This window comes from Coregonus clupeaformis, chromosome 18 (assembly GCF_020615455.1).
Source record: "Coregonus clupeaformis isolate EN_2021a chromosome 18, ASM2061545v1, whole genome shotgun sequence".
Taxonomy (NCBI): domain Eukaryota; kingdom Metazoa; phylum Chordata; class Actinopteri; order Salmoniformes; family Salmonidae; genus Coregonus; species Coregonus clupeaformis.
In genome coordinates, this window is record NC_059209.1 from 28,406,053 (window position 1) to 28,419,354 (window position 13,302).

Consider the following 13,302-nt stretch of genomic DNA (forward strand, 5'->3'; position numbering starts at 1 on the left):
AAGGATTGAGAAACACTGCCTTACAGCATCACTCAACAATCAATACAACCAGATATACACTTCAATTCAAAAGTTTGGACACACCTACTCATTCAAGGGTTTTTCTTTATTTTTACATTGTAGAATAATAGTGAAGACATCAAAACTGTGAAATAACACATATGGAATCATGTAGTAACCAAAAAAGTGTTAAACAAATCAGAATATATTTTATATTTGAGATTCTTCAAATAGCCACCCTTTGCCTTGATGACAGCTTTGCACACTCTTGGCATTCTCTCAACCAGCTTCATGAGGTAGTCACCTGGAATGCATTTCAATTAACAGGTGTACCTTCTTAAAAGTTAATTTGTGGAATTGTGTTTGAGCCAATCAGTTGTGTTGTGACAAGGTAGGGGGGGTTTACAGAAGATATCCCTATTTGGTAAAAGACCAAGTCCATATTTTGGCAAGAACAGCTCAAATAAGCAAAGAGAAACGACAGTCCATCATTACTTTAAGACATGAAGGTCAGTCAATACAGAACATTTGAAGAACTTTGAAAGTTTCTTCAAGTGCAGTCGCAAAAACCATCAAGCGCTATGATGAAACTGGCTCTCATGAGGAACACCACAGGAATGGAAGACCCAGAGTTACCTCTGCTGCAGAGGATAAGCTCATTAGAGTTACCAGCCTCAGAAATTGCAGCCCAAATAAATGCTTCACATAGTTCAAGTCACAGACACATCTAAACATCAACTGTTCAGAGGAGACTGTGTGAATCAGGCCTTTGGTCAAATTGCTGCAAAGAAACCACTACTAAAGGACACCAATAATAAGAAGAGACCTGCTTGGGCCAAGAAACAAGAGCAATGGACATTAGACCAGTGGAAATGTGTCCTTTGGTCTGGAGTCCAAATTGGAGATTTTTGGTTCAAACTGCCATCTCTTTGTGAGACGCGGTGTGGGTGAATGGATGATCTCTGCATGTGTAGTTCCCACCGTAAAGCATGGAGGAGGAGTGGGGGTGTTTTGCTGCTGACACTGTCTGTGATTGATTTAGATTTCAAGGCACACTTAACCAGCATGGCTACCACAGCATGACCTGGCCTCCACAATCCCCCGACCTCAACCCAATTGAGATGGTTTGGGATGACTCGGCCGGATGCTAAGCATATGTGGGAACTCCTTCAAGACTGTTGGAAAAGTATTCCAGGTGAAGCTGGTTGAGAGAATGCCAAGAGTGTGCAAAGCTGTCATCAAGGCAAAGGGTGGCTACTTTGAAGAATCTCAAATATAAAATATATTTTGATTTGTTTAACACTTTTTTGGTTACTACATGATTCCATGTGTTATTTCATAGTTTTGATGTCTTCACTATTATTCTATAATGTAGAAAATAGTTAAAAAAAAAAAAAAAACCTTGAATGAGTAGGTGTGTCCAAACTTTTGACTGGTACTGTATATTCTTTGATACTTCAAGGGGTCATAAAATTCTAAATCAACTTTTGACTGGTACTGTAGCTCTGAGAAAATCTAGAGATACTATGCCAGACTACTAGGGGGAAGTATACAGCAAAAACAGCCCAGGGGTCGTACAGTGGGGGAAAAAAGTATTTAGTCAGCCACAAATTGTGCAAGTTCTCCCACTTAAAAAGATGAGAGTGGCCTGTAATTTTCATCATAGGTACACGTCAACTATGACAGACAAAATGAGAAAAAAATTCCTGAAAATCACATTGTAGGATTTTTTATGAATTTATTTGCAAATTATGGTGGAAAATAAGTATTTGGTCACCTACAAACAAGCAAGATTTCTGGCTCTCACAGACCTGTAACTTCTTCTTTAAGAGGCTCCTCTGTCCTCCACTCGTTACCTGTATTAATGGCACCTGTTTGAACTTGTTATCAGTATAAAAGACACCTGTCCACAACCTCAAACAGTCACACTCCAAACTCCACTATGGCCAAGACCAAAGAGCTGTCAAAGGACACCAGAAACATAATTGTAGACCTGCACCAGGCTGGGAAGACTGAATCTGCAATAGGTAAGCAGCTTGGTTTGAAGAAATCAACTGTGGGAGCAATTATTAGGAAATGGAAGACATACAAGACCACTGATAATCTCCCTCGATCTGGGGCTCCACACAAGATCTCACCCCGTGGGGTCAAAATGATCACAAGAACGGTGAGCAGAAATCCCAGAACCACACAGGGGGACCTAGTGAATGACCTGCAGAGAGCTGGGACCAAAGTATCAAAGCCTACCATCAGTAACACACTACGCCGCCAGGGACGCCAGGGATGTCATATGGTCAGATGAAACCAAAATATAACTTTTTGGTCAAAACTCAACTCGTCGTGTTTGGAGGACAAAGAATGCTGAGTTGCATCCAAAGAATACCATACCTACTGTGAAGCATGGGGGTGGAAACATCATGCTTTGGGGCTGTTTTTCTGCAAAGGGACCAGGACGACTGATCCGTGTAAAGGAAAGAATGAATGGGGCCATGTATCGTGAGATTTTGAGTGAAAACCTCCTTCCATCAGCAAGGGCATTGAAGATGAAACGTGGCTGGGTCTTTCAGCATGACAATGATCCCAAACACACCGCCCGGGCAACGAAGGAGTGGCTTCGTAAGAAGCATTTCAAGGTCCTGGAGTGGCCTAGCCAGTCTCCAGATCTCAACCCCATAGAAAAATCTTTGGAGGGAGTTGAAAGTCTGTGTTGCCCAGCGACAGCCCCAAAACATCACTGCTCTAGAGGAGATCTGCATGGAGGAATGGGCCAAAATACCAGCAACAGTGTGTGAAAACCTTGTGAAGACTTACAGAAAACATTTGACCTGTGTCATTGCCAACAAAGGGTATATAACAAAGTATTGAGAAACTTTTGTTATTGACCAAATACTTATTTTCCACCATAATTTGCAAATAAATTCATTAAAAATCCTACAATGTGATTTTCTGGATTTTTCTCTCTCATTTTGTCTGTCATAGTTGACATGTACCTATGATGAAAATTACAGGCCTCTCTCATCTTTTTAAGTGGGAGAACTTGCACAATTGGTGGCTGACTAAATACTTTTTTTCCACACTGTATGTATTCATTAGTCTCAGAGTAGGAGCAGCGCTTCATTTAATCTGGATCCTGCTGGAACAGGATCTGTCCCCTCTCAGTTTCGTTACGGAACCTATTTGCCAGGATCCGGTACCTCTCGTGGCATGAAAGATAATTTAGGCACAGAGGATCTGTGGATTTTTTTAATAGCCTAGCTGTGGATTGTGTGTAGCCCAATCACAAGGCAAGCCAAAAGACTGCTGAACAGTTAGTTCATCAAATGGCTACACGGACAATTTACACTGACCTCCGTTATTATTTATTTATCTTAATTGTTTTGCACTGACTCCCTTTCACTGGCTCTATGCACACTCACTAGACTCTACCCACACACTCATACTACACTGACTCCAACACACACACACACATGCATATTGACACCACACACACACACGCTGCTACTACTCTGTTTATTATCTATCCTGATTGCCTAGTCACGTTTACCCCTACCCACATGTACATACTGTATTACCTCAACTACCTCGTACCCTGCACATTGACTCAGTACTGGTACTCCTTGTATATAGCCTCGTTATTGTTTTTGTTGTGTTACTATTTCCTTCTTATTTAGCAAATATTTGTATTACTTTTTAACTCTGCATTGTTGGGAATGGGCTTGTAAGTAAGCATTTCACTGTAAAGTCTACACCTGTTGTATTCGGCGCATGTGACCAATAAAATTTGATTTGATGCTTACAGTCGGGAACGAGCGGTAAATCTGTAAGTGAACAGCATGTAGCCAAAACAGGACTTTCCCAATATTTCAAATACAATCATGGGAAAACACAGGTTGAAAAGCAAATGGATCCTGCTGAAAAGAGAATACTAATTTGTCTGTAGGCTACCAAGTTATCAACTTCCAAATAGGCCTATTGAGTGAACAGCATTGTTTTACAACGTAAAACAAGAGAGAGATAAGCTTTTGGCACAAGCACATCCGCCATCACCGGTGAGTTAGATGCACATCATTGGGTGAGTCAGTGAAACTGGAAAACTTTTTAGGACTATAATTTCCTTTTCATATTGTACAATACAGTGCATTCGGAAAGTATTGACTTTGATCCATATTTTGTTACGTTACAGCCTTATTCTAAAATGGATTAAATCGTTTTTTCCCCTCATCAATTTACACACAATACCCCATAATGACAAAGCAAAAACAGGTTTTTAGACATTTTTGCAAATGCATTAAAAATGAAAAAACTAAATATCACATTTACATAAGTATTCACACCCTTTACTTTGTTGAAGCACCTTTGGCCGCGATTACAGCCTCGAGCCTTCTTGGGTATGACGCTACAAGCTTGGCACACCTGTATTTGGGGAGTTCCTCCCATTCTTCTCTGCAGATCCTCTCAAGATCGTTCACATTGGATGGGGAGCGTCGCTGCACAGCTATTTTCAGAGATGTTCAATCGGCTTCAAGTTCGGACTCTGGCTGGGCCACTCAAGGACATTGAGACTTGTTCCGAAGCCACTCCTGCGTTGTCTTGGCTGTGTGCTTAGGGTCGTTGTCCTGTTGGAAGGTGAACCTTTGCCCCAGTCCGAGGTCCTGAGCACTCTGGAGCAGGTTTTCATCAAGGATCTCTCTGTACTTTGCTCCGTTCATCTTTCCCTCGATCCTGACTAGTCTCCCAGTCCCTGCCGCAGAAAAACAGCCTCACAGCATGATACTGCCGCCACCATGTTTCATCGTAGGGATGGTTCCAGGTTTCCTCCAGACGTGACGCTTGGCATTCAGGCCAAAGAGTTCAATCTTGGTTTCATCAGACCAGAGAATCTTGTTTCTCATGGTCTGAGAGTCCTTTAGGTGCTTTTTGACAAACTCCAAGCAGGCTGTCATGTGCCTTTTACTGAGGAGTGGCTTCCGTCTGGCCACTCTACCATAAAGGCCTGATTGGTGGAGTGCTGCAGAGATGGTTGTCCTTCTGGAAGGTTCTCCAATCTCCACAGAGGAACTCTGGAGCTCTGTCAGAGTGACCATCAGGTTCTTGGTCACCTCCCTGACCAAGGCCCTTCTCCCCTGATTGCTCAGTTTGGCCGGGAGGCCAGCTCTAGGAAGAGTCTTAGTGCCTCCAAACTTCTTCCATTTAAGAATGATGGAGGCCACTGTGTTCTTGGGGATCTTCTGGTGGTCCTCTGTAGCTCAGCTGGTAGAGCACGGCGCTTGTAACGCCAGGGTAGTGGGTTCGATCCCCGGGACTACCCATACGTAAAAATGTATGCACACATGGAAAATGTAAGTCGCTTTGGATAAAAGCGTCTGCTAAATGGCATATTATTATTATTTATCTTCAATGCTGCAGAAATGTTTAGGTACCCTTCTCCAGATCTGTGCCTCGACACAATCCTGTCTTGGAGCTCTACGGACAATTCCTTCGACCTCATGGCTTGGTGTTTGCTTTGACATGCACTGTCAATTGTGGGACCTTATATAGACAGGTGTGTGCCTTTCCAAATCATGTCCAATCAATTGAATTTACTACAGGTGGACACCAATCAAGTTGTAGAAACATCTCAAGGATCATCAATGGAAACAGGATGCACCTGAGCTCAATTTTGAGTCTCATAGCAAAGGGTCTGAATACTTATGTAAATAAGGTTCTGTTTTTTATTTCTAAAAACCTGTTTTTGCTTTGTCATTATGGGCTATTGTGTGTAGATTGAGGGAAAACATAATTTTATCCATTTTAGAATAAGGATGTAATGTAACTAGGGCTATTACGGTGACTGTATTACCGCCACACCGGCGGTCACGAGTCATGATTCAGTCAAATTCCACATGACCATTTAGTCACGGTAATTAGTCTTCTCCAAGCTCTGATGGTCATTAGTAGCTTACCAAACTTGCTAACTGCCTGGTACTCAGCACTCGATTGTACCTCTAATCACTCTGACATCAATGCAAATCTAATCAAACACTTCATGAGAGCCCATGAGCTCATGTTGCGCAGCATTTCTATAGGCTATGCAATTGCGTGAGAAAACAGAGTTGTGGCCTCTAAAAGAGGAGATTCCCATCAGCTTTCTATAGGCTAGGCCTACTATATTTATTTCTCAACTTTCCTAATATTAAGCACATTGCTTCTCTTTACAACCGGAGTATAGCCTACCTGGCTGGCATTAAAAAATGAACCACGGGAAAAGCTATTTAAGTGCATCGATTACATGTATTTTTTTCCCTGCCCCTGTTTCGATGCATGATAATGGTCCATTCTAAATCAAAACAAATTTCACACATACACTACCGTTCAAAAGTTTGGGGTCACTCAGAAATGTCTTTGTTTTCAAAAGGAAAGCAATTGTAGCTGGAAACTGACAATTTTTAATGGAATATCTACATAGGCGTACAGAGGCCCATATCTCAGACTGGCCATTTTAATCTTTTATTTTGATTGGCCAGTCTGAGATCTGACTTTTTCTTTGCAACCCTGCCTTGAAGGTCAGCATCCCGGAGTCGCCTTTTCACTGTTGACGTTGAGACTGGTGTTTTGCGGGTACTATTTAATGAAGCTGCCAGTTGAGGACCCGTGAGGCGCCTGTTTCTCAAACTAGACACTAATGTATTTGTCCTCTTGCTCAGTTGTGCACCGGGGCCTCACACTCCTCTTTCTATTCTGGTTAGAGCCAGTTAGCGCTGTTCTGTGAAGGGAGTAGTACACAGCGTTGTACGAGATCTTCAGTTTCTTGGCAATTTCTCGCATGGAATAGCCTTCATTTCTCAGAACATGAATAGACTGACGAGTTTCAGAAGAAAGTTATTTGTTTCTGGCCATTTTGAGCCTGTAATCGAACCCACAATTGCTGATGCTCCAGATACTCAACTAGTCTCAAGAAGGCCAGTTTTATTGCTTCTTTAAATCAGCACAACAGTTTTCAGCAGTGCTAACATAATTGCAAAAGGGTTTTCTAATGATCAATTAGCCTTTTAAAATGATAAACTTGGATTAGCAAACACAACGTGCCATTGGAACACAGGACTGATGGTTGCTGATAATAGGCCTCTGTACGCCTATGTAGATATTCCATTAAAAATCAGCCGTTTCCAGCTACAATAGCCATTTACAACACTAACAATGTCTACACTGTATTTCTGATCAATTTGATGTTATTTTAATGGACAAAAAAATAGCTTTTCTTTCGAAAACAAGGACATTTCTAAGTGACGCCAAACTTTTGAACAGTAGTGTATATTATTTAGTATAAGTAAAGATTAAATCAAGAATAGTCTAATGGGTGACAATATTAGCCTATCACTTGTGAATTATATATTGTCACTTGTGAATGATGCCCAGCGTAAGGCAAGAAACAAAGCCTTTTTTTGCAACTTTTTCTAATCATAGTCGCACACCTCATGTAGCCTAGCCCATAGGCCTATATGTTTTGATAAGGTTTGTATCACAACTAAAGTGGCCAAATAACTTCTTAAAATTAAGCACATGTATCCGCTTTACAAGGGGTGTAGAGCCTAACTGGCATACGTAAGCAGCGCGTGAGTTTCAAGTTTGGGGAAGATAATTGTCACCATAAAACTGCACCTTTATAATAAAAGCAATACATGCATAATTGCATTTGCGGTCATAATGGTGTTTTCTCGCTAATGGAACATTCACGCTTATAGCTTACTGCCGTGTGCGCATTGCTGCGCTTATAATGTGAAGAAATAGCCTAATAGTTCATCAACATTTTAAGCTAAACGTTCTGTTCTGTTGGCGTCAGCCTCATTGTGTAAAACAGTTTTTTTGATGTGGTTGTAGTAATTTGGGATCTAACGGATGCCACAACTGTCCCAGACTATGTTTGGAATATTTATTTCTCGCACAGAATAGGTCAACTTTTGTACTATGGGGGATAGTAGATTGACATAGGCTAGTGCTTTTGCTGTTCGTTAGGCCTACTCATCTTGTTGGCTGACAAAAAGTAAATGTGGACAGTTCTTCCAATATCTTCAATATGCACCTCGGAATTGGATAAGGATGCGTGCAGTTGCATCCCTGATGTGTCTGTCTTCACTTGTAGCCTGTGAATCCTGCCGCAAAAGGCATGGATTCTTTTAGGGGGCATTCCGGCCACACAAAGGGGATGCGGATGGGAAATTCGAGGCATTATCAAGTGCTTGTCAAATTGTGAATGAGAGACAGATGAAGTGTGTACAGCCTCCGTAAAAAACAAAGCAGAGCTCATGCCTTTCATGCAACTCTTTTCAAATCATCATTAGAGACATCATGCAGCCTTACAATGTATTATAAATCAAAACATATAGCCCAAAGTTTGTAGAACAACTAAAGTTACATTAATAACTCTAAATTAAGCATATAGGAGTTTGATTTACTGAATGAATGATTGAAGGTATACAATAAAAATGTGTCTGACAACACAAGCATTAAACAACATGTATCTCCTATGTGTATCTCTTATTTGACAATAGGCCTAATGCACTGTTTTCGTATGCTTCATAATGGCATGTGCAGCACGTTTTGCGCTCCATCCATTGTATGACGCAGCAGTTTCTGTGCCAGGGATGCAGCAGGGCATTAGACAACAGGGGGGCATGGAGAAGCCAGTGGAGATGATGGAATATCTGATCAGACAAAACTGCAGACACACTGACCTGGTGAGGCCACTCTTAAAGACAGGGCTTTTTGTCACTTACATTTTAATATTTTATAATGAACATGAATAAATGAGGTATTATCAGTCAATGACGATGTAATGACATGGATCTTCAGCGTTTTGCCTTTGCTTTCTTTCAGGTGAGAAGACAGAAGAGAGCAGCTCCGTGTGTGACTTCCCAGAGAACGAAGGGAAAGAAGAAGAGGATGAGACTCATCAGGACACTGATAAACTGTTGGCAGAAGCTGCCTACTAAATAAATGGGAAATAATGTTTTTATTTTTCCCCAATCGTTTAAAAAAAGCATGTATGGATTGTGTTTAATTTGGTTCTCATTTTGTATAGTAGAATCACTTTCTTTGTTAACCCCTCAACACAGAATAGCCGCATGTGTGCACTCCCTCATCGTTTGGAGAAAATATCCTTTCTATTTTATTCAGCTTTGTTCAATTTTATTCTTCATACTATAAAATAATATAAAAAATGCCACGGAATTCTAAGCAAATCTTGTCTGCTACATGAACTAGTGTAGCCCACAGCCATATGGCATAGCCAGATGAGGACCTAACATAAGGACAACTCAGAGTATGCTATTATGTTCTTCTGAAATAGACTACATTTTCTTCATATCAAGTTTCTTCAGACCTGTCTAAAATAAATAATGGATTTATTGTGAAGGTGTGGGCTATATTACATGGATTTATTAGACTTTTTAAAATGTAGATCCAAAGGTCTGCATCAGTGGCTTGTAGGCTATGTGTGGAAGCCAGGAGATGCTAAATGTGTTTATGTTAATTAATGGTCAATTACCGCGAGACCGGCAGTTATTTGCTTGACAATCACCGGCTGACGAAATTTCATGACACCACAGCCCTAAACGTAACAAAATGTGGAAAATGTCAAGGGGTCTGAATACTTTCCGAATGCACTGTATGTGTGTCTCCACACACCGATGCCGAGGCTATTGGTGGATTCAAGGCGAGGTCGTCTTTATTGATCTCAGAATCTCCATTTGTCAGTGTCAAAGTAGCCTGAAATTCAGATAATTTGTTAGGTATTAAAAAAGATGCTGCTAAAGTCTCCAGTCATCTAAAATGATATAGAATTGCATGAAATGCGTTTATAAAAGGCCACATTTTTCTCACCCCTAGGCTACAAAATGTTTCCCCATGTGTGCAACTTCTGCAAATCACCTCTACTGCTCTATGCCAGTACGCAAAAGCAATGATAATGCATCCAATGCTTTACTATAATGGGGTTGTTTTTTTATGCGTTCCAGTACCTCAGAGCCCGGACATACTTTGTTCAGGCACCTCCCAATTTACAAATTAAGCACTAAGTAGGAGTGCTGATCTTGGATCAGGCTCCCATTGGTCATATAACCTTATACATTGTTATCTAAAAGGCAAAACTGATCCTAAATCAGAACTTCTACTCTGAGGTGCTTGCTACATATGTCCCCAGATCAAAGTGTGATGCTGACATGATGCGGTCAGTGTTACCTGTGAAGGGCGGCGCAGGGACGCGCTGCGGAGGAGACTGGGAGCAGGAGGGTGTGGAGTGCAGCAGGGTCATGTGGGAGGGGAAGAGCAGCTCACATCGACTGTCTTCACTGAACAGCACTGACAGGAAGACGCCTGCTGTGCTGCTCTCATCGAAGGACGACGCCATGCGCTGGAACATGGGGTCCACCTGGAGTTGGAGGGGTGGGATGATAATGAGCTTACCATGTGTGAGCGTTATAGGAACTTTCACAATCCTGTCTGGATCCATACTCTCAGTAAATGTGATAATAAGTCCTCAGGCTTTCATCACCAATTCCATCTATAGTCTCAAAGATTTCCAGGTGACTCCACAACAAACCACACAGGCATAGCCTGGTCCTTTACCTCAGGCTATTCCTGGAGCAGGAAAACCATCACTTACCTCACACTTCCTCTCTGCCTCAGAGCTGTTGATGTTGCTTAGGTTCTGCTCCACAGTCTTCTTGGGAGGCCTCTTCTTCTTCACCACCTGCTTGGCAGCCAGCTCTCCTGTAGCCCCCTCCTCCATCTCTCCCCCATCGCCTGCTCCATGCTCTACACACACACACACAGGAAAGGGTCAGAGCCTGATGATCCTTTATTGACAACAGTCTATTTTTTTATGACAGAGCAAGTCACAGTATGGCACCATATTCCCTATATAGTGCACTACCCTATGGACCATGGTCAAATGTAGTGCACTATAAAGGGAATCGTTTTCCATTTGGGACACACAGACAGTGTACTGACGTTATAGTTAAGAGGCTCTCACCTTCCCCAGGCTTGGTCTCAGCACCCAGTCCTCCCAGTACTCTGTAGGCATCAGCATGGACAGCATCCACTCGGACTGCGTATATCTTGGTGCTGGCGTCCAAGGTACCCGCTGCCACCTTGGCAGGGACAGAGAAAGACACATTATTAGATGGTCACTTTCTCATACAGCCAACAGACGCTAGGCCCGTAAAGTGAAATGACCAGTCTGTCATCAATATACTCCATTAGTTAGGAATAAGCCTATAAAAACAATGCATATCTTAAGTGGTTGGGCTACAAACTTCTTCATTAGTAGATTATACTTTAATCTCTTCAAAAAATACAGAACTAAGAACAGATATAGCCCCTGGTTCTCCTCAGACTTGACTGCCCTTGACCAGCACAAAAACATCCTGTGGCGTACTGCATTAGCATCAAATAGCCCCCGCGATATGCAACTTTTCAGGGAAGTTAGGAACCAATATACACAAGCAGTCAGGAAAGCAAAGGCTAACTTTTTCAAACAGAAATGTGCATCCTGTAGCACTAACTCCAAAAGGTTTTGGGACACTGTAAAGTCCATGGAGAATAAGAGCACTTCCTCCCAGCTGCCCACTGCACTGAGGCTAGGAAACACTATCACCACCGATAAATCTACAATAATCGAGAATTTCAACAAGCATTGTGCTACGGCTGGCCATGCTTTCCACCTGGCTACCACTACCCCGGCCACCAACTCTGCACCCTCCGCTGCAACTTGCCCATGCCCCCCCCCCGCTTCTCCTTCACACAAATTCAGACAGCTGATGTTCTGAAAGAGCTGCAAAATCTGGACCCCTACAAATCAGCTGGGCTAGACAATCTGGACCCTTTCTATCTAAAACTAGCCGCCGAAATTGTCGCAACCCCTATTACTAGCCTGTTCAAACTCTCTTTCGTAACGTCTGAGATCCCCAGAGATTGGAAAGCTGCCGCGGTCATCCCCCTCTTCAAAGGGGGTGACACTCTAGATCCAAACTGTTACAGACCTATATCCATCCTGCCCTGCCTTTCGAAAGTATTTGAAAGCCAAGTTAACAAACAGATCACCGACCATTTCGAATCCCACCGTACCTTCTCCGCTATGCAATCCGGTTTCCGAGCTGGTCATGGGTGCACTTCAGCCACGCTCAAGGTCCTAAACGATATTATAACCGCGATCGATAATAGACAGTACTGTGCAGCCGTCTTCATCGACCTGGCCAAGGCTTTCGACTCTGTCAACCACCGCATTCTTATTGGCAGACTAACTAGCCTTGGTTTCTCAAATGACTGCCTCGCCTGGTTCACCAACTACTTCTCAGATAGAGTTCAATGTGTCAAATCGGAGGGCCTGTTGTCTGGACCTATGGCAGTCTCTATGGGGGTGCCACAGGGTTAAATTCTTGGGCCGACTCCTTTCTCTGTGTATATCAATGATGTCGCTCTTGCTGCTGGTGACTCTCGGATCCACCTCTACGCAGACGACACCATCTTGTATACATCTGGCCCTTCATTGGACACTGTGTTAACAAACCTCCAAACGAGCTTCAATGCCATACAACACTCCTTCAGTAGCCTCCAACTGCTCTTAAACACTAGTAAAACTAAATGCATGCTCTTCAATCGAACGCTGCTGGCACCCGCCCACCCGACTAGAATCACCACTCTCGACGGGTCTGACCTAGAGTATGTGGACAACTACAAATACCTAGGTGTCTGGTTAGACTGTAAACTCTCCTTCCAGACTCACATTAAGAATCTCCAATCCAAAGTTAAATCTAGAATTGGCTTCCTATTTCACAACAAAGCCTCCTTCACTCATGCTGTAAAACTGACTATCCTACCGATCCTTGACTTCGGCGATGTCATTTACAAAATAGCCTCCAACACTCTACTCAGCAAATTGGATGTAGTCTATCACAGTGCCATCCGTTTTGTCTCCAAAGCCCCATACATTACCCACCACTGTGACCTGTATGCTCTTGTTGGCTGGTCCTCACTACATGTTCGTCGTCAAACCCACTGGCTCCAGGCCATCTATAAATCACTGCTAGGCAAATCCTCGCCTTATCTTAGCTCATTGGTCACCATAGCAGCACCCACCCGTAGTCTGCGCTCCAGCAGGTATATCTCACTGGTCATTCCCAAAGCCAACACCTCCTTTGGCCGCCATTCCTTCCAGTTCTCTGCTGCCAATGACTGGAACGAATTGCAAAAATCTCTGAAGCTGGAGACTCTTATCTCCCTCACTAACTTTAAGCATCAGTTGTCAGAGCACCTTACCGATCACTG

The 13,302-nt window shown here is 42.8% G+C and overlaps 1 protein-coding gene across 3 annotated transcripts in view; it reads right to left on the reverse strand.

The window, feature by feature from the left end:
- Positions 1–13,302, reverse strand: part of LOC121530664 (condensin complex subunit 2) — a 28,512-nt gene that overhangs the window by 10,517 nt on the left and 4,693 nt on the right. For all 3 annotated transcript variants that reach the window (XM_041835800.2, XM_041835798.2, XM_041835801.2), the window contains exons 5-7: positions 11,009–11,126; positions 10,640–10,791; positions 10,216–10,405 (exon numbers count right to left, since the gene is read on the reverse strand). In XM_041835800.2, the coding sequence (XP_041691734.1) occupies positions 10,216–10,405; positions 10,640–10,791; positions 11,009–11,126 (460 nt within the window). The remainder of the gene's footprint in view (positions 1–10,215; positions 10,406–10,639; positions 10,792–11,008; positions 11,127–13,302) is intronic.